Genomic DNA, 26414 nt, shown 5'->3' on the forward strand with positions numbered 1-26414 from the left:
TTAACCCATTTAATTTTCATTTAAGATATGTATTATCACAATGAAAAAAAATTCTCAGATGACTTTTCCCCTCTACATTTTGAAGTAAAATGCAGATCAGTTTTAAGTGGCACAAAGATTCAGTGAAGACACATGCATGTCCATGTTCCTTTATTCACGCTGTTATAGGGGGAAAACCTACTTGAGGTGACCGTGATGGAGGAAGAGCTTGTCTTTCATAAAAAGAAGAAGAACAAGAGCAAGAAACAACTTTTAAAGGCGATGCCAGAGGCCGGCAGTCCTACTGAGACAACCACTACGGAAGTCCACTCTCATAAGAAACATAAACACAAAAAGAGGAAACAAAGAGTGAGAAAGATGACTGTAGACCCGTCAAGGGCCAGTGTGACACAAGAGAAGGGCAAAACAAAAAGAAAAGAAAACGATGCAGAGAACGTAAGTGTGACACAAGAGTCTGCAGATGCTGCTGCTGCTCTGGAGAGAGAGGTGAAGAAAAAGAAGAAGAAGAAAAGGAGACTTGAAGAGCCAGACTGTCCTGTAGCGAAGGTCAGAAAGACACCCACACAGCCTGCTGCAGACACACACTGTCCCACAGACGCTCAGCTTCACCCAGATGTGCTGGACATTGACGATGCCATCAGGAAGGAGATCAAAGAGTTCCTGCCTCAATACAAGTTTACCAACACTGAGGATGTGAAGAATATCGTCAGATATGACCTACCACGCTACAGAATGTACAAGAAGCAAGGTGAGTAAGCAAGTTGATTTTAGCCATTGGGAGTATCCAAAGCCAGCAGTGCACTGTAAAACAGGGTGAATAAGTTTGCATTTTCAGAGGGGAGGAGTTTATCTTCATTCAGGCCATAGGGAATATGTGAGGCCTGCAGCAGTGTTATGTATATATTGCCCAGGACCTTTTCTCATGATTCTGGTATGGTTTGTTATGACATTCTGAGTTAAACATCATTTAGATTTTTGTGTTTGAGAAGTTGAACGACCACTGACCACTTGAGGGATAAATTCAGTCATGTGATCCAGGGTTTTTGTTTTTATCGCTCTTCCTCCGCCCCCACCATGCCACAGGGATCCCTCTGCGAACGGGGTGGTTCAGCACGGCTGAGAACGAGCAGCTGAAACAGAATGTGAAGGACTTTCTGGCCCTTTCTGGTATTGACAGCGAGTTGAAGCTTTTCAGACCCACACGCTTCCCAGATGAGAAAGAAACCATCCTAAGTCTGAGGATGAAGTTCAACTTCCTCAGGTGTTTATGTGAGTATAGATATCAGATGTCATGTCATATATGAGTATGAGACATGTGAGTGAGTGACACAGGCTGAGTTTTGTTCTCTGAGTGTGCCCACTGCTGTCATACCTACATACTTTTTTTTGAGATGTTACTTGTCAAATTGTATCAAGTGACTGGAAGTTAGAGGTGTACATCAGTGCAGCCTGCAGTGCAGCAGTGAATTGTATCCTGTTCCTGAACAGGCACCGGGATCCCTCGATCCTGGAACTCTATCCTTAATAGAGCCAGGAGGATGTGCAACAGAGAAAATTACAAGGGGAGGTAAACACAAGCTTCTCAAAAATGGGTTGTCTTTATAAAGAAATGTGCCCAGACAGGCATTTTAATGAGGCCTCAGGTGACTTAAAGTTCCCCCACCAGGTGAGCAGCACAGTGGGGTTCAGTGTGTGTGTGTGTGTGTGTGTGTGTGTGTGTGTGTGTGTGTGTGTGTGTGTGTGTGTGTGTGTGTGTGTGTGTGTGTGTCTAGTGATGAAACTGCAGGGTCATGTTGGGGATGTTTTATCAGTGTTATGAATTGTGTGTGTGTGAGAGCAGCGTCATGTTGGGGGTGTTTCATCCGTTTTATTGACAGAGATCATTTCGAAACACTATTAATGACTTAAGAATATATTAAACCAAGTGCCTTGTGTTAATAATTGCCTTGCATGAATCATGTGTTTATGTCAGCAGGGACATGGCTTTTCTGTGTTTCTGTGTGTGTGTAACTTAGATTATAAGGTGCCACTTAGTCTGCACATATGTGTAAAAGGATGTTTTGGACCAGATGTGATAAGAAGGGTCTAAATTGACATCTTTACAATACAGAAAGCAAAGTTAGAAATCCAAGGACGTGTAAGACCCACCAAAGACCCACCATGTGGTTATCCCTGCTGACGTACAGTATTAATTTGGTGCCAAAAATCACTAAACTTCTATCTATATAAACCTTCTGCGATGGGTTTAATATTGCCTCTCTCTCGTCTGCTGCAGTCTGGGAGTTAGCCCGTGCTTCTCTCCGACCTGCTGTGACGTGGGTGAGCCCAACAAGCTAGTTGTTGTGGTTTAATTAATATACTTATATGCAACTCCCTGAGGTAGCTTGAGTGAATATTCACCTAACAGTTATGACTCTGTGTGTGTGTGAGAGCAGCATCAGTTTGGGGGTGTTTCATTAGTGTTATAACTGTTCCCCCTTTCCGCAGGTTTACAGAAGATGAGGACAAATGCTTGAAGGATCTGTATAGGCAGCATGGGTCAAACTGGACGGCCATATCAGACAAGATGGGTCGCAGTTGTTCAGCCGTGCGGAATCGCTTTCACGGGATGTGTAAGTGATCAGGGGCCGTATTCACAAAGAATCTTAGGGCTAAAAGTAGCTCATAAGTGGCGAATTTAGGAGAAACTCCTAAAAAATAATGGGCGTGTCAGTCTTAAATGTAGGACTCCTATTTTTTTTACTAAGAGCAATTCACAAAATATTTTATCCCTAAAAGTAGCACCTAAGTCTAAGACAGCTTAAAACTCCTCATGAGGACTCCTAAGTCACTAAGACCTATTCACAAAAAGTCTTAAAATGGCTGAAGCCAGACGTAACGTGTTGGAGACAATGAACGACTCTGAATTGTTGAGAAGATATCGTTTAAACCGTGAAGGCATCAACATTTTACTAGAATTAGTGCGGCATGCAATCACGTCTCCAACTATCCGAAACAACCCAATCAGTCCGGAAGTTAAATGTTTGATAACATTAAGATTTTTGGCTAGGGGGAAAATGCAACTTTGCAACGCAGACGACTTCAGAATATCGCAATCATCAGTAAGCGTATTCATTCATCAAACAATCACCGCACTCTGTAGACCACACATTGTACAACAGTTTATTCGGTTCCCTATGGACAATCGCCTACTTCAAAGGATCAAGGTCAATTTCATGGCGTTTGCAGGAATGCCCGGTGTCGTGGGTGCCATCGATGGAACACACATTAAAATAATTGCTCCATCCAGAGATGAGGACGTCTTTGTAAACCGCAAAAAGGTACATTGAATTAATACACAGATAGTGTTTGATCCAAATTTCACAATCATGGATATTGTTGCGAAGTGGCCTGGATCTACTCACGATTCGCGCATTTTAATGGAGAGCGCGGTCTGCGCCAGCTTTTTGAGCGGCACCATGTACCTGCTGGATGCCACTTGTTGACAGTGGCAACCATGCAAGACATGGCTTTTGACACCCTTCCTCAATCCACAACCGGGAGCACAGTTGAACTACAACATGCAAGTATACGCATGAGGCCTATTTTGGTGACACAATACCTGTAGCCGCGACGGCTCTTTTAAAGTCCACTCCGCAATCTCCATCCTACATTGTGACTGGAGCGCATACCACCGCTTCTCGCAGTCATCGACAGAGCGACACACGGCAGGGAATGAAGCATTTATGTTAACACATATGTCCTCCCATGCCTCACGCTTCTTTTTTGTGGTCACCCCACAGCCAAATTTAGCTTTTATAACTCCCTTCCTCTCCAGCACACTCTGGGCCAACATGGACAGTTGGTCCTGGGACCAGTTCGACTTTCTCTGTCTCGCCCTCGTTTCGTCCATTATGACAGGAGGACTTAAAGAGCCGTATGGACTGATATTTGAAGTGTTTAAGGGCTGGAACTATGCCGATTACCTAATAGTTTGCAGGGAGCTTTAATTATTACTTCCTTGATTTCATGCAATTTCCGTGTTTTTTTCGGCAATTTCTCTTTCTCTAACGTGCAAAGCGTCATTCACGTTGGATGCACAAACTTGTCATCATGCTTGTGCATTCTGCTAAGTGCACTATCCATAACTATTTAATATGGCTTCATTTGAAGCCTAGGTTATTCTCTTATTTTCTGTTGATTTAGTGGGATCGTTAGGGGGATGTTAGGACTGAGTTTTGAATGAGAGCGCCTGTCAGCAACCAATCACCGTACGCACCGCTTCTAAACTCGTGCATGAGAATGGACGTCATCCATAGCAACGGAGTTTTTATCTTAAGCTTAGGAGTTGGTATTATCCTTAGTATGAGTAGGTCTCAGAGCCGTTGTGAATCACTTTTAAGAAATTACTCCTACGTAAAAGGTTTTAGCGCGAGTTAGGAGCACTCCTAGTGGTAAGATAAAAGGCTTTGTGAATACGGCCCCAGATTTACATCAGAACATCCACAGTGTCCGCAATTGTAATCCCAAAACATTTTTTTTATCCAAACATATAATTGCTCCTCATGGTCCTCTAGCTGTCCGTTCAGTGTTTGCTCTCAAAATAAATCTGATTTGAAAACAAACTGTGAATTCCAGCCATAAAACATGTCCAGGCAATCACTGCATTACTTCAGGGTTAGGCTGGAAGGGAGGGGTAAAATGTGACTGGCGATCAAGCTTAAATATTAATAACTTTTTGCCAGAATCATGGACTGGACCTTAAAGCTAATTTTGTGATTGGCCATCTAGACGGACAGTTAGTAAACTGATAGACACAGGGTAGGTAGACATTAAAACTAATGCAGACGACTGAGGTTTATGAATACTGACCCAGTCTTGTTTTATGCTTTGTCACTTCCTGTCCCTAAGGTGAGAATCATGGGGCATGGTCCGAGGCAGAGATTAAGGTCCTCCTGACGTGCGTACACCAGCAGCTGCTTGAGAGGGCTGAGCCTGGAGGAGAGGGCGGTGACAGGTCTGCGGTCATCCAGAAGAAGGACTTGCATAAGAAACTGGCCTGGAGGCGTGTGGCCGAGCAGGTCCAGACTCGCAGCTCGTTGAAGTGCAGGGCGAAGTGGTGAGAAAGCTCATGCCACAGTCACATCACGTTGCACACAAAACATGTTTAGTTCAGGTACATTTTTCTGTGACAGGCTGAATAATCCATGAGAACATAGACGACACTGGCAAGGAACCCCAGCAAGCAAGCCTCCACGGGCCCCATGCAGGCAGGCTGTGGGCACTGTGGGCTAAGGCTAGCCCACACCAATCCTACACAGGCCCGGTGTGGGCTTGCCCAAGCGAGGCCTGCAGCTTTGGGTCACTGCGGGCTGTCACCCGATAGCCCGACAAAAGATTCTAGACCCAGCAAGCAAGCCTGTACGGGCCCCCTTAGGGCCGGCACAATGGCCCTTTGAGGGCTGCCCACGCAGTGCCCCTCCCCCTGAGCTTTTGCTCATTGGCAAAGTGCTGGCCCCTCAGTGCTTGCCCTTCGTTGGCAGCCCTAACATAGCCCACAGGAGCCCTAACTAGGCCCACACAGAGCCTGCAAATTTTTTTAGCTTATTTATTTATTGAATATATTTATATTTTACGGTGGCCGAGAGGTGCAAACCAACATTACAAAATCTGAACCACTTTAACAAAGCTTGAGAAAAATTTACATTTTGGAAAACATTTCTACATATCATGAATCAAAAATACATTACCACAACACATTAACAAGTCCCGAAACCAATTTACATTTCAGAAAACAAATTGACAAGACTCGAAACACTTTAACAAGTCCAGAAACACATTAACAAATTAAATTAACCGGAAAGGGAATGTACTAACTCCGTGATTGATGTGGACATAGACATATAAACGTACATTCATGACTATGGACGTGGTAGTGATAACGGAAGTGCTCAATTTGAGTATATGGAGTTCGTGGTGAAAAAGCTAACTGAATGATGCTGGGTTATATTGCAGAAAGGATTTCTCCTCTACAAACATAGTTATAATTAGGGCAATACGACTGGAACTTTGTGGACCTGGACAGCTGTTTGGTTACGGCATGATGTGGCAGGTGCTCAAACAAAAGTACAATCTGCGAGTGAAGAGGGAACATGTAATGTCTTTGCTCCAGGACCTCAATCATCGAGGGTGCAAATGCTCAAAAAAATCAAGTCTTTACAGAGACCTCAAGCTGATGTGTACACCATGTAAACATGACGACGTATCCACGATTACAGCGAACGAGTGTCCCTCATTAAAATATTGTATGCAATGCTACAGAATATCTGGTCCTTCAGTCTGGTCTGCTCCATTTAAAAACATTAAAGACCGACCACAAGAAAAACTACATTTCGTTAATTGCTTCAAATGTTTGCCACAATCCCTTTCGGGACTTGTTCAAATGTTTCGCCTCCTGTTAATTTCTTTTCTGAAATGTTGATTTGTTAAGTTGTTTTGCCACTTGTTCATTTGTTTCGGGACTTGTGAAAGTGTTTCGCGTCCTGTTAATTTGTTTTCTGAAGTGTTAATTTGTTTCGGGACTTGTTAATATGTTGTGGTAATGTTATTTTGTTTTATAATATGTAAAAACAAATTCCAAAATGTAAATTTGTCTCAAGCTTTGTTAAAGTGTTTCAGATTTTGTAATGTTGGTTTGCACCTCTCGACCACCGTAATATAGAAATATAAGAATGAGTGCAGGGGCCCGTACAGGCCCTGTGAAGGCTTGCTTGCTGGGACAGTTTTCCTTTAACACGGAGACCATATGCAGATCCTGCTTCTGTCTGTCACAGCTTTGATCTCTGTGTGTGTCTGTGTCTGTGTCTGTGTGTCTATGAGTTTAGTGTGTGTTTGTGTGTGTGTGTGTGTGTGTGTGTGTGTGTGTGTGTGTGTGTGTGTGTGTGTGTGTGTGTGTGTGTGTGTGTGTGTGTGTGTGTGTGTGTATCCTTGCCTTTGTGAGATAACCCTGTTGATGCTGTCTCTGCCTGTGTTGTGTAGGATGAGTTACCTGATGGGTAAAATGAAGGCTGGTGGAAAGATCAACGGGAGGAAGAGCATAGAGAAGCACATCCAGCTGATCAAAGAGTATGTTTCAAACTGGTACTCTGGTTACCTCTAAGTACAGCTGATCAAAGCATCGATTTCAAACTGTTACTCTGGTAACGTGTAGATCCAGCTAATCAAAGCATCTTCACGTGTCACTAACTTCACTCTGAAACAGCTACTTTGAGTAGTACTCCAGATGGCATTTTCCATTCAAATACCTCCGTCTGGACATTCAAGAAATCCCGCTTAAGTGAGAGTCTCCTGTGATGACCTTATTTCTGAAGTTAACCCAGTTTCTGTGTGCCACGACCAGGATCAAAGAAATGGATGTGAAGGAATCTGCAGACATTGTCTGGGAAGACCTCACTCATCTGTTCGGGTAAGGGGCTCATGTAAGCAAGTACATGGGAGACTGACAAGTACAAAGCTTAGGTTCTTGAATGCTGGTTACTTCCTGTGCTGCTAAGGTCATAATCAATATGGGTTGACCTATTGGCCTTAAATATACGTTTGCATTGAAACTACTCTTAGACTACCTGTTTATGCACAAGCATCGTGTGACAGTGTGATATTGAGTGAATCGTGTGTCAGTGTGATATTTGAGTGACTCATGTGTTAGTATGACATTAAGTGAATTGTGTGTGAGTGTGATGTTTGTGTATGTTGTTTGTAAGTGTGATGTTGAGTGAATTGTGTGTGAGTGTGATGTTTGGGTATGTTGTGTGTAAGTGTGATGTTGAGTGAATTGTGTGTGAGTGTGATGTTTGTGTATGTTGTTTGTAAGTGTGATGTTGAGTGAATTGTGTGTGAGTGTGATGTTTGTGTATGTTGTTTGTAAGTGTGATGTTGAGTGAAGTGTGTGTGAGTGTGATGTTTGTGTATGTTGTGTGTAAGTGTGATGTTGAGTGAATTGTGTGTGAGTGTGATGTTTGTGTATGTTGTTTGTAAGTGTGATGTTGAGTGAATTGTGTGTGAGTGTGATGTTTGTGTATGTTGTGTGTAAGTGTGATGTTGAGTGAATTGTGTGTGAGTGTGATGTTTGTGTATGTTGTTTGTAAGTGTGATGTTGAGTGAATTGTGTGTGAGTGTGATGTTTGTGTATGTTGTGTGTAAGTGTGATGTTGAGTGAATTGTGTGTGAGTGTGATGTTTGTGTATGTTGTTTGTAAGTGTGATGTTGAGTGAATTGTGTGTGAGTGTGATGTTTGTGTATGTTGTTTGTAAGTGTGATGTTGAGTGAATTGTGTGTGAGTGTGATGTTTGTGTATGTTGTTTGTAAGTGTGATGTTGAGTGAATTGTGTGTGAGTGTGATGTTTGTGTATGTTGTGTGTAAGTGTGATGTTGAGTGAATTGTGTGTGAGTGTGATGTTTGTGTATGTTGTGTGTAAGTGTGATGTTGAGTGAATTGTGTGTGAGTGTGATGTTTGTGTATGTTGTTTGTAAGTGTGATGTTGAGTGAATTGTGTGTGAGTGTGATGTTTGTGTATGTTGTTTGTAAGTGTGATGTTGAGTGAATTGTGTGTGAGTGTGATGTTTGTGTATGTTGTGTGTAAGTGTGATGTTGAGTGAATTGTGTGTGAGTGTGATGTTTGTGTATGTTGTTTGTAAGTGTGATGTTGAGTGAATTGTGTGTGAGTGTGATGTTTGTGTATGTTGTTTGTAAGTGTGATGTTGAGTGAATTGTGTGTGAGTGTGATGTTTGTGTATGTTGTTTGTAAGTGTGATGTTGAGTGAAGTGTGTGTGAGTGTGATGTTTGTGTATGTTGTGTGTAAGTGTGATGTTGAGTGAATTGTGTGTGAGTGTGATGTTTGTGTATGTTGTTTGTAAGTGTGATGTTGAGTGAATTGTGTGTGAGTGTGATGTTTGGGTATGTTATTTGTAAGTGCGATGAGTGAAGTGTGTGTGAGTGTGATGTTTGTGTATGTTGTTTGTAAGTGTGATGTTGAGTGAATTGTGTGTGAGTGTGATGTTTGTGTATGTTGTGTGTAAGTGTGATGTTGAGTGAAGTGTGTGTGAGTGTGATGTTTGTGTATGTTGTTTGTAAGTGTGATGTTGAGTGAATTGTGTGTGAGTGTGATGTTTGTGTATGTTGTTTGTAAGTGTGATGTTGAGTGAATTGTGTGTGAGTGTGATGTTTGTGTATGTTGTTTGTAAGTGTGATGTTGAGTGAAGTGTGTGTGAGTGTGATGTTTGTGTATGTTGTTTGTAAGTGTGATGTTGAGTGAATTGTGTGTGAGTGTGATGTTTGTGTATGTTGTGTGTAAGTGTGATGTTGAGTGAATTGTGTGTGAGTGTGATGTTTGGGTATGTTGTGTGTAAGTGTGTTGAGTGAATTGTGTGTGAGTGTGATGTTTGTGTATGTTGTGTGTAAGTGTGATGAGTGAATTGTGTGTGAGTGTGATGTTTGTGTATGTTGTTTGTAAGTGTGATGTTGAGTGAATTGTGTGTGAGTGTGATGTTTGGGTATGTTATTTGTAAGTGCGATGAGTGAAGTGTGTGTGAGTGTGATGTTTGTGTATGTTGTGTGTAAGTGTGATGAGTGAATTGTGTGTGAGTGTGATGTTTGTGTATGTTGTGTGTAAGTGTGATGTTGAGTGAAGTGTGTGTGAGTGTGATGTTTGTGTATGTTGTGTGTAAGTGTGATGAGTGAATTGTGTGTGAGTGTGATGTTTGTGTATGTTGTGTGTAAGTGTGATGTTGAGTGAAAGTTTCCTGTGATTTCTCTATGAAGCAACAGCATACCTGCCTACCTCCAAATGAAATTCAAGCAGCTGAAGGTGACCAATGTAACAGACTGGAGCAGGAAGTCTTTCTGTGGTGAGTACTGCCCCCTGCTGGTTCATGTATCTCTCTCGTTCATGTCTAAAACAGTTGTCTGTTTTCTGGTGGAGTATGCAAAAGTGACCTTTGGTTTGAGAAAAGCACTACATCACGAAAACAACAACTTCACTTTTGTTGTTCTCTTCCCTTTTCCTCTGCTTCTCCTCTTCTTCTGTCTTGCTCTTCTTCCTCTGCCACATTGTCTCTCTGTCTGTCCCCTTCTCTAACCTCCCTCTGTCTCTGATGGCATTGTCTCTCTGTCTGTCCCCTTCTCTAACCTCCCTCTGTCTCTGATGGCAGACATCATTGATTGGCTGTATGAAATCACCCTGCCTATGCTGGAGGAGGAGCTAAAGGATTGTGAGGATGATGAAGAGCCCACAGAGCAGCGAGACTCTTACAAGCTGTCAGAGATCTTCCCCATCCTCTGAAACACCCCAACGCCATCCCAACTCATCACCAGAGAGAAGGGTCACTCACATAAGTTAAATAAATAATGAAGGAGTTTTGAACCCTGAGTCTGTTGACCATTTTGTTTTATGTGATTTTCTTGTGGTCAGCAGTAGAGAAAGACATTTGGCATTTCCACCAGTTTTACTTCATCACAGAGTCTCATCACCGGTTAACCCATCAGACTGGCCAACCTGTGTCTGTCACAATCGTGCATGTAACCTCCGCCGTTATCTCATATTAGTTGTTGAAGCTGACAGAATATTAATAAGCACGCTAAAGTTGAAGAAGGGACCGGAGGACGAAGTCAGGTTTCTGTAGTTTTATTTCAGCGTGGAGACCCCCTCTCAGCTGGTGCTTAGAGAAAGGTCTACCCGACAGCAGAATGCGTTGGCATTTATACAGTTCAGTCAGGTAGAATGCAATAGGGCAGGTTAGGACCACACCCTTTAGGTGAGAGGAAGGGGCAAAGTTGGGAGAGGGGTTCACCTATGGGGGAGGGGGGGTGATACCAAGTTACAAAGGATTTTAGGGGGAGGGGGGGTCACAGTCATTTGCTTGGTCTCAGTGAGACAGACAGAGTACACATCCAAAGTGAGTTGCAGATACAAAATTAGGAGTTAATGTCTTACTACAACAGAATAGCAGTATTTCCAGTTCCATCAAAGCTGTAAGGGCTTCTGTGGCTTGACTTTTAACAATCAGTACAATAACCAGTGTGGGTAAAATATTAACAATCAGTATAAACACTAAGATATTCATGATAACAAAATATTAAGACTACTGTACTACTACAAAATGATTGACACTATTGATATGAGTTACATTATGGGCACTCTGTTTAAAAAGTCTGGGCCTAGGGATGTGTGGGGAGCCTTAGGGGTGACCGAGATAACTATCTACAGTCATGCAACTATCTACAGTCATGCCTGAAGGGGTGACCGAGATAACTATCTAGTCATGAAAGGGTGACCAAGATAACTACAGTGGGGAAAATAAGTATTTGAAACCCTGGTGATTTCACAAGTTTGGCCACTTGAAAAGAAATGTGTGATCTATAATTGTAATGGTAGGTGTATATCAACAGTGAGAAACATAATATCAACAAAAAAATCCAGAAAAATGCATTTGATAACATTTATGACTTTATTTGCATTTGATGCAAAAAATAAGTATTTGAACCCCTAGCAAAACTGACTCACAAAAATGACTTCGTACTTGTGGAATAAACCTTGTTGGCAAGCACAGACGTCATACGTTTCTCGTAGTTGGTCACCAGGTTCACACACATCTCAGGAGGGATTTTTGTCCACTCCTCTTTGCAGATCCTCTCCAAAATATTTAATGTTGCGTTTTCAATGGGAGGGAATGAGGTTCAAGCCCAATATTCCACGTTACATGGCCCCATCCATAGTCCCCTTGATGCGGTGGAGTCGTCCTGTACCCTTGGCAGAGAAACAGCCCCAAAGCATAGTTTTTCCACCTCCATGCTTGATGGTGGGTATGATGTACTCTTGGGGTCATATTCAGCATTCCCCCCCCTGTCAAACACGGCAAGTCGAGTTGATGCCAAAGAGATTGATTTTGGTATCATCTGACCACATTCTGTCTCCCAATCCTCCTTAGAATCATTCAAGTGTGCATTGGCAAACTTCAGATGGCCCTGTACATCCTCTTCCTTCAGCAGGGGGACCTTGCGAGTGCTGCAGTACTTACGGCGTGGTGTGTTGCCAATGGTTTTCTTGGTGACTGTGATCCCAGCTGCCTTGAGATCAATCACAAGCTCCCGCTGTGTAGTTCTGGGGTTATTCAATAGTTGTCTGCTTCTCACCAAGCTGCTTGCCAATGGTTTTGTAGCCGATTCCAGCCTTGTGCAGGTCTAAAATCTTATCTCTGACTTCCTTGGACAACTCTTTGGTCTTGCCCATGGTGGTGAGGTTGAAGGTGTGAAGTTTGATTCTCTACTGCTTGCCAATTGCATGAACCGCATGAACTGTTTCAGTTTCAGTTTTCAGTTTCAGTTTGTTTATTTGTTGAAGAGGGACAGTGTACATTAATAAACATTCAAATGTAAATGCACCCAATTGTAGCCAAAAGGCTAGTTTCCATTGGCAGTCCCCCTGCCAGGGTGTTAATGGCTAAACAACTTAAAAAAAGGCATTAACTATATATACACATATACTGTACATAACAATGACAAAATAAAAATGTAATTAAATACCAATATATAAGTTCTAGTGACCCACTAATGCTCACATCTTTGGTTATTTATTAGCCATGTTTTAAGATTTATTTTAAAGCTTTTAAATTAGGTTGATTCTCTAATGTTCTGTGGGAGATGGTTCCATTCCTGGGCTGACCGAACTGAGAAAACCGACGGTCCAAATACACTTTTTTTTAAAGGAGTATCACAGTCTCCTCTTGCTGCCCCTCGAGTAGCACTGGTTGCTGATGTTCTCAACTTGACTAGGCTGCATAGTGGTGGGGGGGCCAGGTTAAACCGGATTTTGAACATTAAACAGCAGTTCTTAAATGTGATCAGATTGTCCCAACTCAAAAGTCTGTATTTTTGGAGGACAGAACAGTGATGGTGTGAATTAGGTTTTTTCAAGTATTTTGAGAGCCTGTTTGTGAATAGATTTGTTTCTGCAATCTATTGTCTGAAGTTGCACTTGCGCTATTTCATAAGACCTACTAGCCATGTATATTGCTTTGTCTAGCGCCAAATCAGATCCGACATTAAGCAGCTTTTCATGAACTGAAACTCTGAACACCACACGATCCCTTATCATTTATTCACTGTTAGCATATCCAAAGTCCTTGTAAGCAGTCTCAATTCTGTGATTAACTGTTCAAAAGGCTTGCTATTTTAAAACTTTTGCTTTTACCTCTGTTAATATCCATGTATGATAGATGTCTTTACCTTTTTCTCAGACCAACAAAAGAAGATAGCTTCACTTCTCCTCTTCTGTTTACTTCTTAAACATCAATTCACATGTATCACCATGCTACAGGCAGGTTGATTGAATCCCAATTCATACGAGGTGAAGGAACTCCAGTAACGTCCATTCTTTTTTGAGTCTTTTCCAAGTTCACTCTGACATCATGTCGTGTTTCGTATTGTACGTACAAAAATCAGGAGCAAACCGACATGCTTTAAACTGTATTTAGTTAGTACTGATGCTGGAGTAACATAATGTGTGACCTGGCTGGGTCATGTCTCACTCTAAACGCACACTGAGGATGCGCAGTAGGAATGCAACATATAAATCATGAAGCGCACTGATTGGCCAGCAGGAACATATCAAATAATATTCAAAGTGAATATGACACCCCGTTTTAAGTATCTGGGGGTGCAACTCACTGAGGACCTAACATGGACCCTCCACACACAACATCTGACAAAGGCATCTAGGCAGCGGTTGTACTTCCTCCGGAGGCTGAGGTTTCCCCTCCCCAACATACCTCAGATGATTTGATAGTAAGTGTAGTAAACTCTACTCTATCGCTTATAAGATTGTAAAATACACATTATATTATATCTTAAACAAAAATTTGAGTAGGAAAGGATAGTACAATCCCTGTCGTTATTTACTGTATGTAATAGAGCATTGTCTTATACTATATTTTAAGTGAAACTTCCCATTTGTTGAACTTCAGTAATACGTTGTGTAATATTTGTACAATATGGTTCATGTGTTAGCAAGTATGAGTTAAACTTACAGTAGCCATTAGAGTGAGTTTGTTGTTCTTGTGTCCTGTGAGTGACCGCTCGGTCACCCCAAGTTATTGTGATGCGGCGACTGGAGATAGTGGTGAAGAGGAACAAACCACGGTGTAGAGAGGATAGATTTTATACAGAAATATATATTGGTATTTATTTGGCTCCAACACCAAACATACAAACAAACATAAATATGTAGTTAAACAGTACTCAAAACTAGCTTACTTTACACAGCAATGCAACAATATTCCAACCGTATTTCAATAGCATGTTATTGCATTCACCTCACATCAACAAGTACTCCTCTCTACCACCCCTTCCAAAGGAATGAGGCATGTTAAATAATGCTGCCCATTGGGCTAGAATGGACCAATAAACTCCAATTGGATCTAACCATGTCAGTGGGGTTAGTCCTGTAATGCACATTATACATTACATTAACAAATACACCAATTCACCACCAAGTTCACCTATGATCCATCAACAATACATTTACCATATTTACAGCTCTTACACATACGACCCATGATATTAATAAACATTCATAACAAACGTTACATCAAACACCCCTCATAGGCCGCAAGGTGAAGCACGAAAAGTCCTTTAGAAAATGAATCCCGCTCCACTCACTGGCATCTACACAATCTTTAGCTTTTAAAAAAGAACGAGTCGTGATTATTTACCAAAAAAAGTTTGTCGAACTGAAATTCCAGTCGATTGTCTATATGTCTTTGTTTTATGCCGAACTAGAGTCTTCAGAGCGTAATATGAAAGGCTGAAACATTAACAGCAGGTAAACACACACACACACACACACACACACACACACGGTGGTTGAGTGACTGAAGGGTACAATTATGTGTGAGAGATGTGTCAACAAACTCATTGAGCCATCCTTTTTGTTTCATTAAAGCCAATTGCAGAAAGCTGCCGAGTTGAAGGACGACCAAAGTATTCTTTTGCATATAAAAGACAAAGATTGTGTGGCTCTGGAGGTGCAGTACCGCAAAAGCTGTTACAATCGGTACACCAGGTTTTTGACGAAGCCTGAAAAAACTGAGAAATAACAGTGTGTTATTTATTAAATTGCATTTCAAGGAGCTACTAACTTAACATTTCATCTGCATTCTGTTGTATGTGCACACAATCACAACACTTATTCATTTCTTTACTTCTCATTTATATGTGTTTAAGGAATGAGCCCATGTTTGATGTCAGCTATAAGATATTTAAGTAAACATTTCATCTGCATTCTGTTGTATGTGCACACAATCACAACACTCATTCATTTCTTTACTTCTCATTCATATGTGTTTTAGGAATGAGCACATGTTTGATGTCAGCTTTAAGATATTCTGTGAGAGGATCATTGGCCAAAGGCTGCTTGTCAACCAGGAGGTGCTCAGAATGGACCAGCTGAGGAAGGCCTTCATTGAACTTGTGAAAGCAAATGAAGGTCTTGATGCTTCAAACTACAGGTAACTGCAATGCATTTTTCCTCAAGTCTTATTATTTGTCATGTGCAAGTCCAGCTTTACACAACTTGTGAGTGACAGGCATGATAAACTGTTTTTAAGTCTGCTGTTTGCACATACATGTACCAGTTGGCAACCAAGAGAACAGCTGTAGGTGTGTGTGCTGTTTAATGTGCTATATGGCAGATAGGTTCTAGCCTGTAATGTCTTGTACCACCTCCACCACTCTCTGCTTTTCATGATACTCCTGTGACTCTTAATTGTCAATGTTTTGTTGTATTGCAGACAGGATATGTTGAAGAGGAGGCTGTAATTGTGCCAACACAAAAGAATCTGAGGAACTAGAAGATAACTGTCCTGACACTGACAGTGAGGACTGAGTGTACTTAATCTGTTATTTCTTATTCAGATTTGTACAGTTTTATATATCATGTTTCATAAAGAGTGTTTTTATGGTTCATCAGTGTTGTTTTCATTTTTGGAAGAATTAATTAATGAATGAACAAACAGATGGTCATTGGTACAATTAGTGCCTTTTATTGATACAATGACGGAGGTTTATTTGTAACATACATAGAAATACTGCAGTTTTTTCTGTGTGAGTGGGAATAAATAGCAAGAGGAAGTTTAAAGTGCAGTGTGTGTACAGTCCATGTGCAAGTGTGAAAATAGGTTTAATTGATGTTTATAGTCATTGTGTGTGTTCAGGATACAGAATGCTTGAGGAAAGAAGCTCCTCCTCAGTCTCTCTGTTCTGGTCTTGTAGCAGCAGAGACGTTTGCCTGACCTCAGTCCATGGTCAGAATGTTAGGAATCCTTTACAATACCTTGGGCCCTGGTAGTCTTTTCTTGTAGGTCTCCTGCAGAATATGGAGAGATGCTCTGATGATGCGGTGCTGCAGTCACAGGCTGTACAGTTCCCATACCAAGTGATGCTGTCAGGACACACAGCTGATGGGTGCAGATGCTCTGAACTTCCTCAGCTGACGTAGGAAGTACAGACTTTGCCTTTATTTCTTCGGTGTGCTGAGTGTTCACAGTCCATGTCGTCAGTAAGGTGTATTCCCATGTATGTCAAACTTGATCTAAATTACTTAACATAAACATAACATTATCGTGCCTCATTGTTCTTCTTGGACGCGGCTATGTATACAGCACTAATTAGAATTAATTTAGCCCACTTTTGAGGATGTCTTCCTCTTTCGGTAACGTTGAAGCTAACCACACGGGAGCCGCCATCTTGCCACGCTGTTGAAAAAAAGCAAAGCAGCCCTCTCATTGGTGTAGCATGATCACGTGTCAAACCGTGGCACGGCTCCCGAACAAAATCTTATTATGCTCTGAAGACTCTAGTTCTGCATAAACAATCGACTGTAATTTCAGCGACGAACTTTTTTTTGTAACTAACCACGACTCGTTCTTTTTTATAAGCTAACGATTGTGTAGATGCCAGTGAGTGGAACGGAGTGTTCACCTTACGGCCTATCATTCCAATTCCCGTCTCCCCTCCCTCGAGGGACGTGGATAAATAGTACCGCTCCTCAGCAGCTTACGCTTTCGCAAACAGGCAGCAGTGCGGAAGGTGTGAGTATGTCTGTCTGTTTGTATGTATGTATAAATGAATTAACCAACCGGTGTTGTATACTTTAACAGAGAGTATATATGTGATGACGAAGTGGGTACCGCACTAGGGCATGGATTGTAATGTTAATACAACAGGTGTACTGTGATTATGGTGATTTAAATATGTTGTGTTCTACCACGGGAAAGTTGCAGCCATGTAATGGCGTTCTTGCCTGAACTCATGTCAGGCCTAACTCCGCCAACAATGGCAGTGACACAGCCTACATAGACGTAGATTACGGGGGACGGGGGGAACATGTCCCCCACCACTATTCATAATTTGAATTTTGTCCCCACCACTTTTAAAAATGTGCAAACCAATTGCGACCGAAAAAAATCCCCGAAATTGTCGAGTCTAAATCATGCGATGACATCCTCACAGCATGCACACCTGCCTGGCTGTGTGTGGAGCAAATAAGTTATAAATAGCAACATTATTTAAGCCGTTGAAGACAACGCAAGTCTAGTTTTCTCTAGGAAATGGAAGCTTGTAGAAGCACTGGCTGATGTTTATAAAACTACTCGCGATCTGTATTCACACTTATGGTGACTCTTTTTCGATTTTATTTTTTTCACTTAAATGTTTTACGGACTTCAACGTAAGAAAATATCTCCACCTTATTCATGAACACCTGAACATTGGTATACACGAATGGGTGCGTGTGTATGTGTGCATCCGTGAGTCCAATGTCTCTCAATTCAATTCAATTCAATAGGTGCTTTATTGGCATGACAAGGTCACTTACATTGCCAAAGCAGTTGTATACAATATACAACCATACATAGACATACAATTACAGTAATTGGTTTAAAAATAAAATTAAATCAGAAAGTCAAATATTGTGTGTGTGTGTGTGTCTGCACGTGAGTTTGTACATGCGTACTTGCAAATGTGTCATTCACTGTCCCTCAGGTTGTGGCATGCTATTATATATTGGGCAGCAAGGCTTGCTGTGTGACCCTCTCCTAATATGATCTGACATTTTGAAATGTCATCTAATTCATTGAAATTTGGAATCTCTTTGTTGAATTTTTCAAAATAAATGCCTCTCTTTTGGGCTAGTGATGTACATTTTAGGAGAAAGTGCATCTCTGTCTCGACCTCACCTGTCGTGCAGTGACCACATATTCGCTGTTCTTTTGGTTGCCATGATTTTTTGTGTCTTCCTTTTTCGATTTCCAGCTTGTGGTCACTTAGCCTGTACTTGGTTAGGGTCCGTCTCTGTTTTCTATCTCTGACAGTATAGAGATATTCTGCTAATTTATATTCTCGGTTTAGGGCCAGATAACATTGTAATCTACTTTGATTTTTTGTTTCTTCTTTCCAATATTCCAAATAGGCTTCTTTACATTGTTTCATGATTTGGTATACTCTGATTGGTTTTTGGAAAACAGTGTTGTTGCGAGACTGATCAGAGTGGGTGTTGGTAGTTAGTCTCTGCAACAACTGATGTAGGGGACTTTTTTCTGGGCTCAGCTCTTGGATATGGAGGGCGTTATAATGAAGGGTGTCTGTTGGGCTGGATTTAACATGATTAAAAAAATGTAGTGCTCTTTTGTTAATGTTCATAATTAGAGGGTATCTTCCTAATTCTGCTCTACATGCGTTCGTTGGTGTTTTCCTTTGTACTTGTAGGATGTATCTGCAGAATTCTGCATGGAGGGATTCTATGGTGTGTTTATCCCAGTGAGTATAGCTATGATGACTGAGTGGACCCCATACTTCACTACCATACAGCGCAATGGGTTGGATGACACTATCAAATATTTTAAGCCAGATTTTAATTGGAATTTGGAGATTATAAAATTTTCTTTTAATTGCATTTAGGGCTCTCCGGGCTTTTTCCTTTAGTGCATTCACTGCCATGTTAAAGCTCCCTGATGCTGTCATTGTTATACCTAGGTAGGTATAACTCATGGTGTGGGGGATGATGCAGTTGTTTATTTTAAATTGATGTTTGTTTTCTTGGCATTTGGGGCGTTTCTGAAAAATCATGATGTTTGTTTTGTTTAAGTTTACTTCTAGGGCCCAGGTTTTACAATACTTTTCAACTATGTCTAGCTGCATTTGTAGACCTTCTTCAGTAGAAGACTCTCTCTCTCTCACGCTCCTGCGGGGCAACGAGTGTAAAGTTTCTTTCTCCCGGTTTTGCGGGCAAAGTGATAAATATAGTCCATGCTACCGCTCACGGTGGAAAGGGGAATAGGCTAGGTGCACGAAATACTCAGTGTGGGCTGTTTGTTTCCTGTTTAGCCAGGTGTATTTGAACCTGCCGCTATTCTGAATGTAATTAGTGGAGTGGTCTTTAAGGGAGCTGCAGACCTACTAACTTCATAGACTTCTCCTAGAATGGAGTCTGATACTTAACAATAGTCTAGTCAAGAAAACAGTATTGAAACCAAGAAAACAGTATTTTTTTAAATTATTATTATTATTATTATAATGTCTCCATGCATCTTGTATGTCATGTTTATGACACAATTGATGAAATAGCTTATTGGGGTTGTTGTTCTGTCATCTTGGTGAATGATGATTGGTTTGACAGATTTCCTCCAAGTTCATATAAAAATCTCCTACATTTTCATATTGATATAACAGTTTACATCTTTGAATTTCCTGTGTAATGTCTTCCAGTAAATATATATTCTGTTAAATATATGTTCCTTTATTCACGCTGTTATAGGGGGAGAACCTACTTGGTGACCATGACTGAGGCAGAGCTGTTCTTTCATATAAATAACAAGAGCAAGAGCAAGAAGCAACTTTTAGACGCGATGCCAGAGACCGGCAGTCCTCCCGAGACAACCACTACAAAAGTTGACTCTCAAAAGAAACATAAACACAAAAAGAAGAAAACAAAGAGTGAGAAAGATGACTGTAGACACGTCGAGAGCCAGTGTGACTCAAGAGAAGGGCATAACAAAAAGAAAAGAAAACACAATGCAGGGAACGTAAGTGTGTCAGAGTCTGCAGATGCTGCTGCTGCTCAGGAGAGAGAGGTGAAGAAGGAGAAGAAAAGGAGAATTGAAGAGCCAGACCGTCCTGTAGCGAAGGTCAGAAAGACACCCACACAGCCTGCTGCAGACACACACTGTCCCACAGACGCTCAGCTTCACCCAGATGTGCTGGACATTGACGATGCCATCAGGAAGGAGATCCAAGAGTTCCTGCCTCAATACAAGTTTACCAACACTGAGGATGTGAAGAATATCGTCAGATATGACCTACCACGCTACAGAATGTACAAGAAGCAAGGTGAGTAAGCAAGTTGATTTTAGCCATTGGGAGTATCCAAAGCCAGCAGTTCACTGTAAAACAGGGTGAATAAGTTTGCATTTTCAGAGGGGAGGAGTTTATCTTCATTCAGACCATAGGGAATATGTGAGGCCTGCAGCAGTGTTATGTATATATTGCCCAGGACCTTTTCTCATGATTCTGGTATGGTTTGTTATGACATTCTGAGTTAAACATCATTTAGATTTTTGGGTTTGAGAAGTTGAAGGACCACTGACCACTTGAGGGATAAATTCAGTCATGTGATCCAGGGTTTTAGTTTTTACCGCTCATCCCCACCATGCCACAGGGATCCCTCTGCGAACGGGGTGGTTCAGCACGGTAGAAAACGAGCAGCTGAAACAGAATGTGAAGGACTTTCTGGCCCTTTCTGGTATTGACAGCGAGTTGAAGCTTTTCAGACCCACACGCTTCCCAAATGAGAAGAAAACCATCCAAAGGCTGAAGAGGAGGTTCAACTTCCTCTGGTGTTTATGTGAGTATAGATATCAGATGTCATGTCATGAATAAGTATGAGACATGTGAGTGAGTGACACAGGCTGAGTTTTGTTCTCTGAGTGTGCCCACTGCTGTCATACCTACATACTTTTTTTTAGATGTTATTTGTCAAATTGTATCAAGTGACTGGAAGTTAGAGGTGTACATCAGTGCAGCCTGCAGTGCAGCAGTGAATTGTATCCTGTTCCTGAACAGGCGCCGGGATCCCTCGATCCTGGAACTCTATCCTTAATAGAGCCAGGAGGATGTGCAACAGAGAAAATTACAAGGGGAGGTAAACACAAGCTTCTCAAAAATGGGTTGTCTTTATAAAGTGTGTGTGTGTGTGTGTGTGTGTGTGTGTGTGGAAACACTAATAATGACTTAAGAATATATTAAACCAAGTGCCTTGTGTTAATAATTACCTTGCATGAATCATGTGTTTATGTCAGCAGGGACATGGCTTTTCTGTGTGTGTGGGTAACTTAGATTATAAGGTGCCACTTAGTCTGCATAAAAGGATGTTTTGGACCAGATGTGATAAGAAGGGTCTAAACTGACATCTTTACAAGGCAGAAAGCAAAGTTAGAAATCCACGGACGTCAAAGACCCACCATGTGGTTATCCCTGCTGACGTACAGTATTAATTTGGTGCCAAAAATCACTAAAGTTCTATCTATATAAACCTTCTGCGATGGGTTTAATATTGCTTCTCTCTCGTCTGCTGCAGTCTGGGAGTTAGCCCGTGCTTCTCTCCCACCTGCTGTGAGGTGGGTGAGCCCAACAAGCTTGTTGTTGTGGTTTAATTTATATACTTATATGCAACTCCCTGAGTTAACTTGAGTGAATATTCACCTAACAGTTATGACTCTGTGTGTGTGTGAGAGCAGCATCAGTTTGGGGGTGTTTCATTAGTTTTATAACTGTTCCGCCTTTTCGCAGGTTTACAGAAGATGAGGACAACCACTTGATAGATCTGTATAGGCAGTATGGGTCAAAGTGGACGGCCATATCAGACAAGATGGGTCGCAGTTGTTCAGCCGTGCGGAATCGCTTTGACGGGATGTGTAAGTGATCAGATTTACATCAGAACATCCACAGTGTCCGCAATTGTAATCCCAAACATTTTTTTTATCCAAACATTGAATTGCTCCTCATGGTCCTCTAGCTGTCCGTTCAGTGTTTGCTCTCAAAATAAATCTGATTTGAAAACAAACAGTGAATTCCAGCCATAAAACATGTCCAGGCAATCACTGCATTACTTCAGGGGTAGGCTGGAAGGGAGGGGTAAAATGTGACTGGCGATCAAGCTTAAATATTAATAACTTTTTGCTAGAATCATGGACTGGACCTTAAAGCTAATTTTGTGATTGGCCATCTAGATAGACAGTAAGTAAACTGAAAGACACAGGGTAGGTAGACATTAAAACTAATGCAGACGACTGAGGTTTATGAATACTGACCCAGTCTTGTTTTATGCTTTGTCACTTCCTGTCCCTAAGGTGTAAATTATGGGGCATGGTCCAAGGCAGAGTTTAAGATCCTTCTGATGTGCGTACACCAGCAGCTGCTTGAGAGGGCTGAGCCTGAAGGAGAGGGCGGTGACAGGTCTGCGGTCATCCAGAAGAAGGACTTGCATAAGAAACTGGCCTGGAGGCGTGTGGCCGAGCAGGTCATGACTCGAAGCTCGTTGACGTGCAGGGCGAAGTGGTGAGAAAGCTCATGCCACAGTCACATCACGTTGCACACAAAACATGTTCAGTTCAGCTACATTTTTCTGTGACAGGCTGAATAATCCATGAGAACATAGACGACACTGGCAAGGAACCCCAGCAAGCAAGCCTCCACGGGCCCCATGCAGGCAGGCTGTGGGCACTGTGGGCTAGGGCTAGCCCACACCAATCCTACACAGGCCCGGGGTGGGCTTGCCAAAGCGAGGCCTGCAGCTTTGGGTCACTGCGGGCTGTCACCGGATAGCCCAACAAAAGATTCTAGACCCAGCAAGCAAGGCTGTACGGGCCCCCTTAGGGCTGGCACAAGGGCCCTTTGAGGGCTGCCCACGCAGTGCCCCTGAGCTTTTGCTCATTGGCAAAGTGCTGGCCCTGCGTATATTACGGTGGCCGAGAGGTGCAAATCAACATTACAAAATCTGAAACACTTTAACAAAGCTTGAGAAACATTTACATTTTGAAAAACATTTCTACATATCATAAAACAAAAATACATTACCACAACACATTAACAAGTCCCGAAACCAATTTACATTTCAGAAAACAAATTAACATGATGTGAAACACTTTAGCAAGTCCTGAAACACTTTAACAAATGACATTAACCGGAAAGGGAATGTACTAACTCCGTGATTGATGTGGACATAGACATATAAACGTACATTCATGTCTATGGACGTGGTAGTGATAACGGAAGTGCTCAATTTGAGTTTGTGGAGCTCGTGGTGAAAAAGCTAACTGAATGATGCTGGGTTATATCGCAGAAAGGATTTCTCCTCTACAAACATAGTCATAATCAGGGCAATACGACTGGAACTTTGTGGACCTGGACAGCTGTTTGGTTACCGCATGATGTGGCAGGTGCTCAAAAAAAAGTACAATCTGCGAGTGAAGAGGGAACATGAACCCTCAATCATCGAGGGTGCAAATGCTCCAAAAAATCAAGTCTTTACAGAGACCTCAAGCTGATGTGTACACTGTGTAAACATGACTACATATCCACGATTACAGCGTACGAGTGTCCCTCATTAAAATATTGTATGCAATACTATAGAATATCTGGTCTTTCAGTCTGGTCTGCTCCATTTAAAAACAATAAAGACCGACCACACGAAAAACTACATTTCGTTAATTGGCTCAAATGCTTTCGGGACTTGTTAAAGTGTTTCGCGTCCTGTTAATTTGTTTTCTGAAATGTATTTCTTTTTATTTGTTTCACCACTTGTTAATGTGTTTCAGGACTTGTGAAAGTGTTTCGCGTCCTGTTAATTTGTTTTGTGAAGTGTTAATTTGTTTCGGGACCTAATTTGTTGTGGTAATATTATATTTGTATTATATTTGTCTCAAGCTTTGTTAAAGTGTTACAGATTTTGTAATGTTGGTTTGCACCTCTCGGCCACCGTAATATAGAAATATAAGAATGAGTGCAGGAGCCCGTACAGGCCCTGTGAAGGCTTGCTTGCTGGGACAGTTTTCCTTTAACACGGAGACCATATGCAGATCCTGCTTCTGTCTGTCACAGCTTTGACCTGTGTGGGTCTGTGTGTGTGTGTGTGGTCTGTGTGTGTCTTTGTGTGTGGTCTTTGTGTGTGTTCTTGCCTTTGTGAGCTAAGATATACCCTGTTGATCCTGTCTCTGCCTGTCTTGTGTAGGATGAGTTACCTGATGGGTAAAATGAAGACTGGTGGAAAGATCTACGGGAGGCAGAGCATAGAGGGGCACATAAAGCTGATCAAAGAGTATGTTTCAAACTGGTACTCTGGTTATCTCTAAGTACAGCTGATCAAAGCATCGATTTCAAACTGTTACTCTGGTAACGTGTAGATCCAGCTAATCAAAGCGGCTTCACGTGTCTCTAACTTCACTCTGAAACAGCTACTTTTAGTAGTACTCCAGGTGGCATTTTCTGTTCAAATACCTCTGTCTGGACATTCAAGAAATCCCGCTTAAGTGAGAGTCTCCTGTGATGACCTTATTTCTGAAGTTAACCCAGTTTCTGTGTGCCCCGACCAGGATCAAAGAAATGGATGTGAAGGAATCTGCTGACATTGTCTGGGAAGACCTCACTCATCTGTTCGGGTAAGGGGCTCATGTAAGCAAGTACATGGGAGACTGACAAGTACAAAACTTAGGTTCTTGAATGCTGGATACTTCCTGTGCTGCTAAGGTCATAATCAATATGGGTTGACCTATTGGCCTTAAATATGCGTTTGCATTGAAACTACTCTTAGACTACCTGTTTATGCACAAGCATCGTGTGACAGTGTGATATTGAGTGAATCGTGTGTCAGTGTGATATTTGAGTGACTCATGTGTTAGTATGACATTGAGTGAATTGTGTGCTAGTGTAAAATTTGAGTGAATTGTGTGTAAATGTGATATTGAATGAATTGTGTGTCGGTGTGATATTTGAGTGAATTGGTGTTAGTATGATATTGAGTGAATTGTGTGTAAGTGTGATGTTGAGTGAAAGTTTCCTGTGATTTCTCTATGAAGCAACAGCATACCTGCCTACCTCCAAATGAAGTTCCACCAGCTGAAGGTGACCAATGTTCCAGACTGGAGCAGGAAGTCTTTCTGTGGTGAGTACTGCCCCCTGCTGGTTCATGTATCTCTCTCGGTCATGTTTAATACAGTTGTCTGTTTTCTGGTGGAGTATGCAAAAGTGACCTTTGGTTTGAGAAAAGCACTACATCACGAAAACAACAACTTCACTTTTGTTGTTCTCTTCCCTTTTCCTCTGCTTCTCCTCTTCTTCTGTCTTGCTCTTCTTCCTCTGCCACATTGTCTCTCTGTCTGTCCCCTTCAACCTCCCTCTGTCTCTGATGGCATTGTCTCTCTGTCTGTCCCCTTCTCTAACCTCCCTCTGTCTATGATGGCATTGTTTCTCTGTCTGTCCCCTTCTTTAACCTCCCTCTGTCTCTGATGGCATTGTCTCTCTGTCTGTCCCCTTCTCTAACCTCCCTCTGTCTCTGATGGCATTGTTTCTCTGTCTGTCCCCTTCTCTAACCTCCCTCTGTCTATGATGGCATTGTCTCTCTGTCTGTCCCCTTCTCTAACCTCCCTCTGTCTCTGATGGCAGACATCATTGATTTCCTGCATGAGAAGACCCTGCCAAAGCTGGAGGAGGAGCTTAAAGATTGTGAGGATGATGAAGAGCCCACAGAGCAGCGAGACTCTTACAAGCTGTCAGAAATCTTCCCTGACCTCTGAACCACCACAACACCACCCCCCGCTCATCAAGAGACAAGTCACACTTACTAGCTGTCAGATCTTCCCTGGTCTCGGAGAATCCCCAACCCTGACCCCACTCGCCTAACATTCACACTAGGGGCTGTGTGAAGTTTGAAACACTAGTGACTGAATTAACATTTATTTGCTCAGGCCATTTCCAAAGAAGTTCAGATGTTTTCAGGAATATATACAGTAAATGATTGAATAAAAATATTAGCTTTATTTATTTATTTTTACTTTTCTTTAAACCGATTATGTATTTGTATGCACCTTTTTAAGTTCATTAGTACATTTAGGAGTTTTAAGCCCAGTGTCTGCTGGCCATTTTGTTTGCTGTGGATTTTCTTTAGCTCACCAGTTGAGAAAGACATTAGGCATTTTCACCAGAGTTTTACTGTAAAATAAAAGTGACAGCAAATATTTGTCTTGAATCATTTACATTCCTGAAAATATCTGAACTTCTTTGGGAAAGGCTTGAGCAAATAAATGTTAATTCAGTCACTGGCGTTTCAAAATGTTC

At 41.8% G+C, this 26414-nt stretch overlaps 1 protein-coding gene and 1 pseudogene across 2 annotated transcripts; both read left to right on the top strand.

Moving 5' to 3' along the window:
* The first annotated feature begins 142 nt into the window (after positions 1 to 142).
* On the top strand, positions 143 to 10317 carry LOC308382481 (transcription termination factor 1-like; annotated as a pseudogene). Its single transcript has 9 exons — positions 143 to 748; positions 1084 to 1269; positions 1489 to 1567; positions 2488 to 2612; positions 4891 to 5098; positions 7018 to 7119; positions 7379 to 7444; positions 9798 to 9883; positions 10187 to 10317. The product of its transcript is annotated as a transcription termination factor 1-like (transcript).
* A 9499-nt stretch (positions 10318 to 19816) lies between these two features.
* Positions 19817 to 25873, top strand: LOC308382482 (transcription termination factor 1-like; the record flags this gene model as incomplete). Its single annotated transcript, XM_080860890.1, has 9 exons — positions 19817 to 20414; positions 20743 to 20928; positions 21147 to 21225; positions 21873 to 21997; positions 22433 to 22640; positions 24313 to 24399; positions 24674 to 24739; positions 25157 to 25242; positions 25743 to 25873. 9 exons carry the CDS (start codon positions 19817 to 19819, stop codon positions 25871 to 25873), a joined length of 1566 nt encoding a protein of 521 aa, XP_080717016.1.
* Between the last annotated feature and the right edge of the window lie 541 nt (positions 25874 to 26414).

The sequence above is a fragment of the Sprattus sprattus genome (assembly GCF_963457725.1).
Source record: "Sprattus sprattus genome assembly, contig: scaffold_63, whole genome shotgun sequence".
In the NCBI taxonomy this organism is placed as follows: Eukaryota; Metazoa; Chordata; class Actinopteri; order Clupeiformes; family Clupeidae; genus Sprattus; species Sprattus sprattus.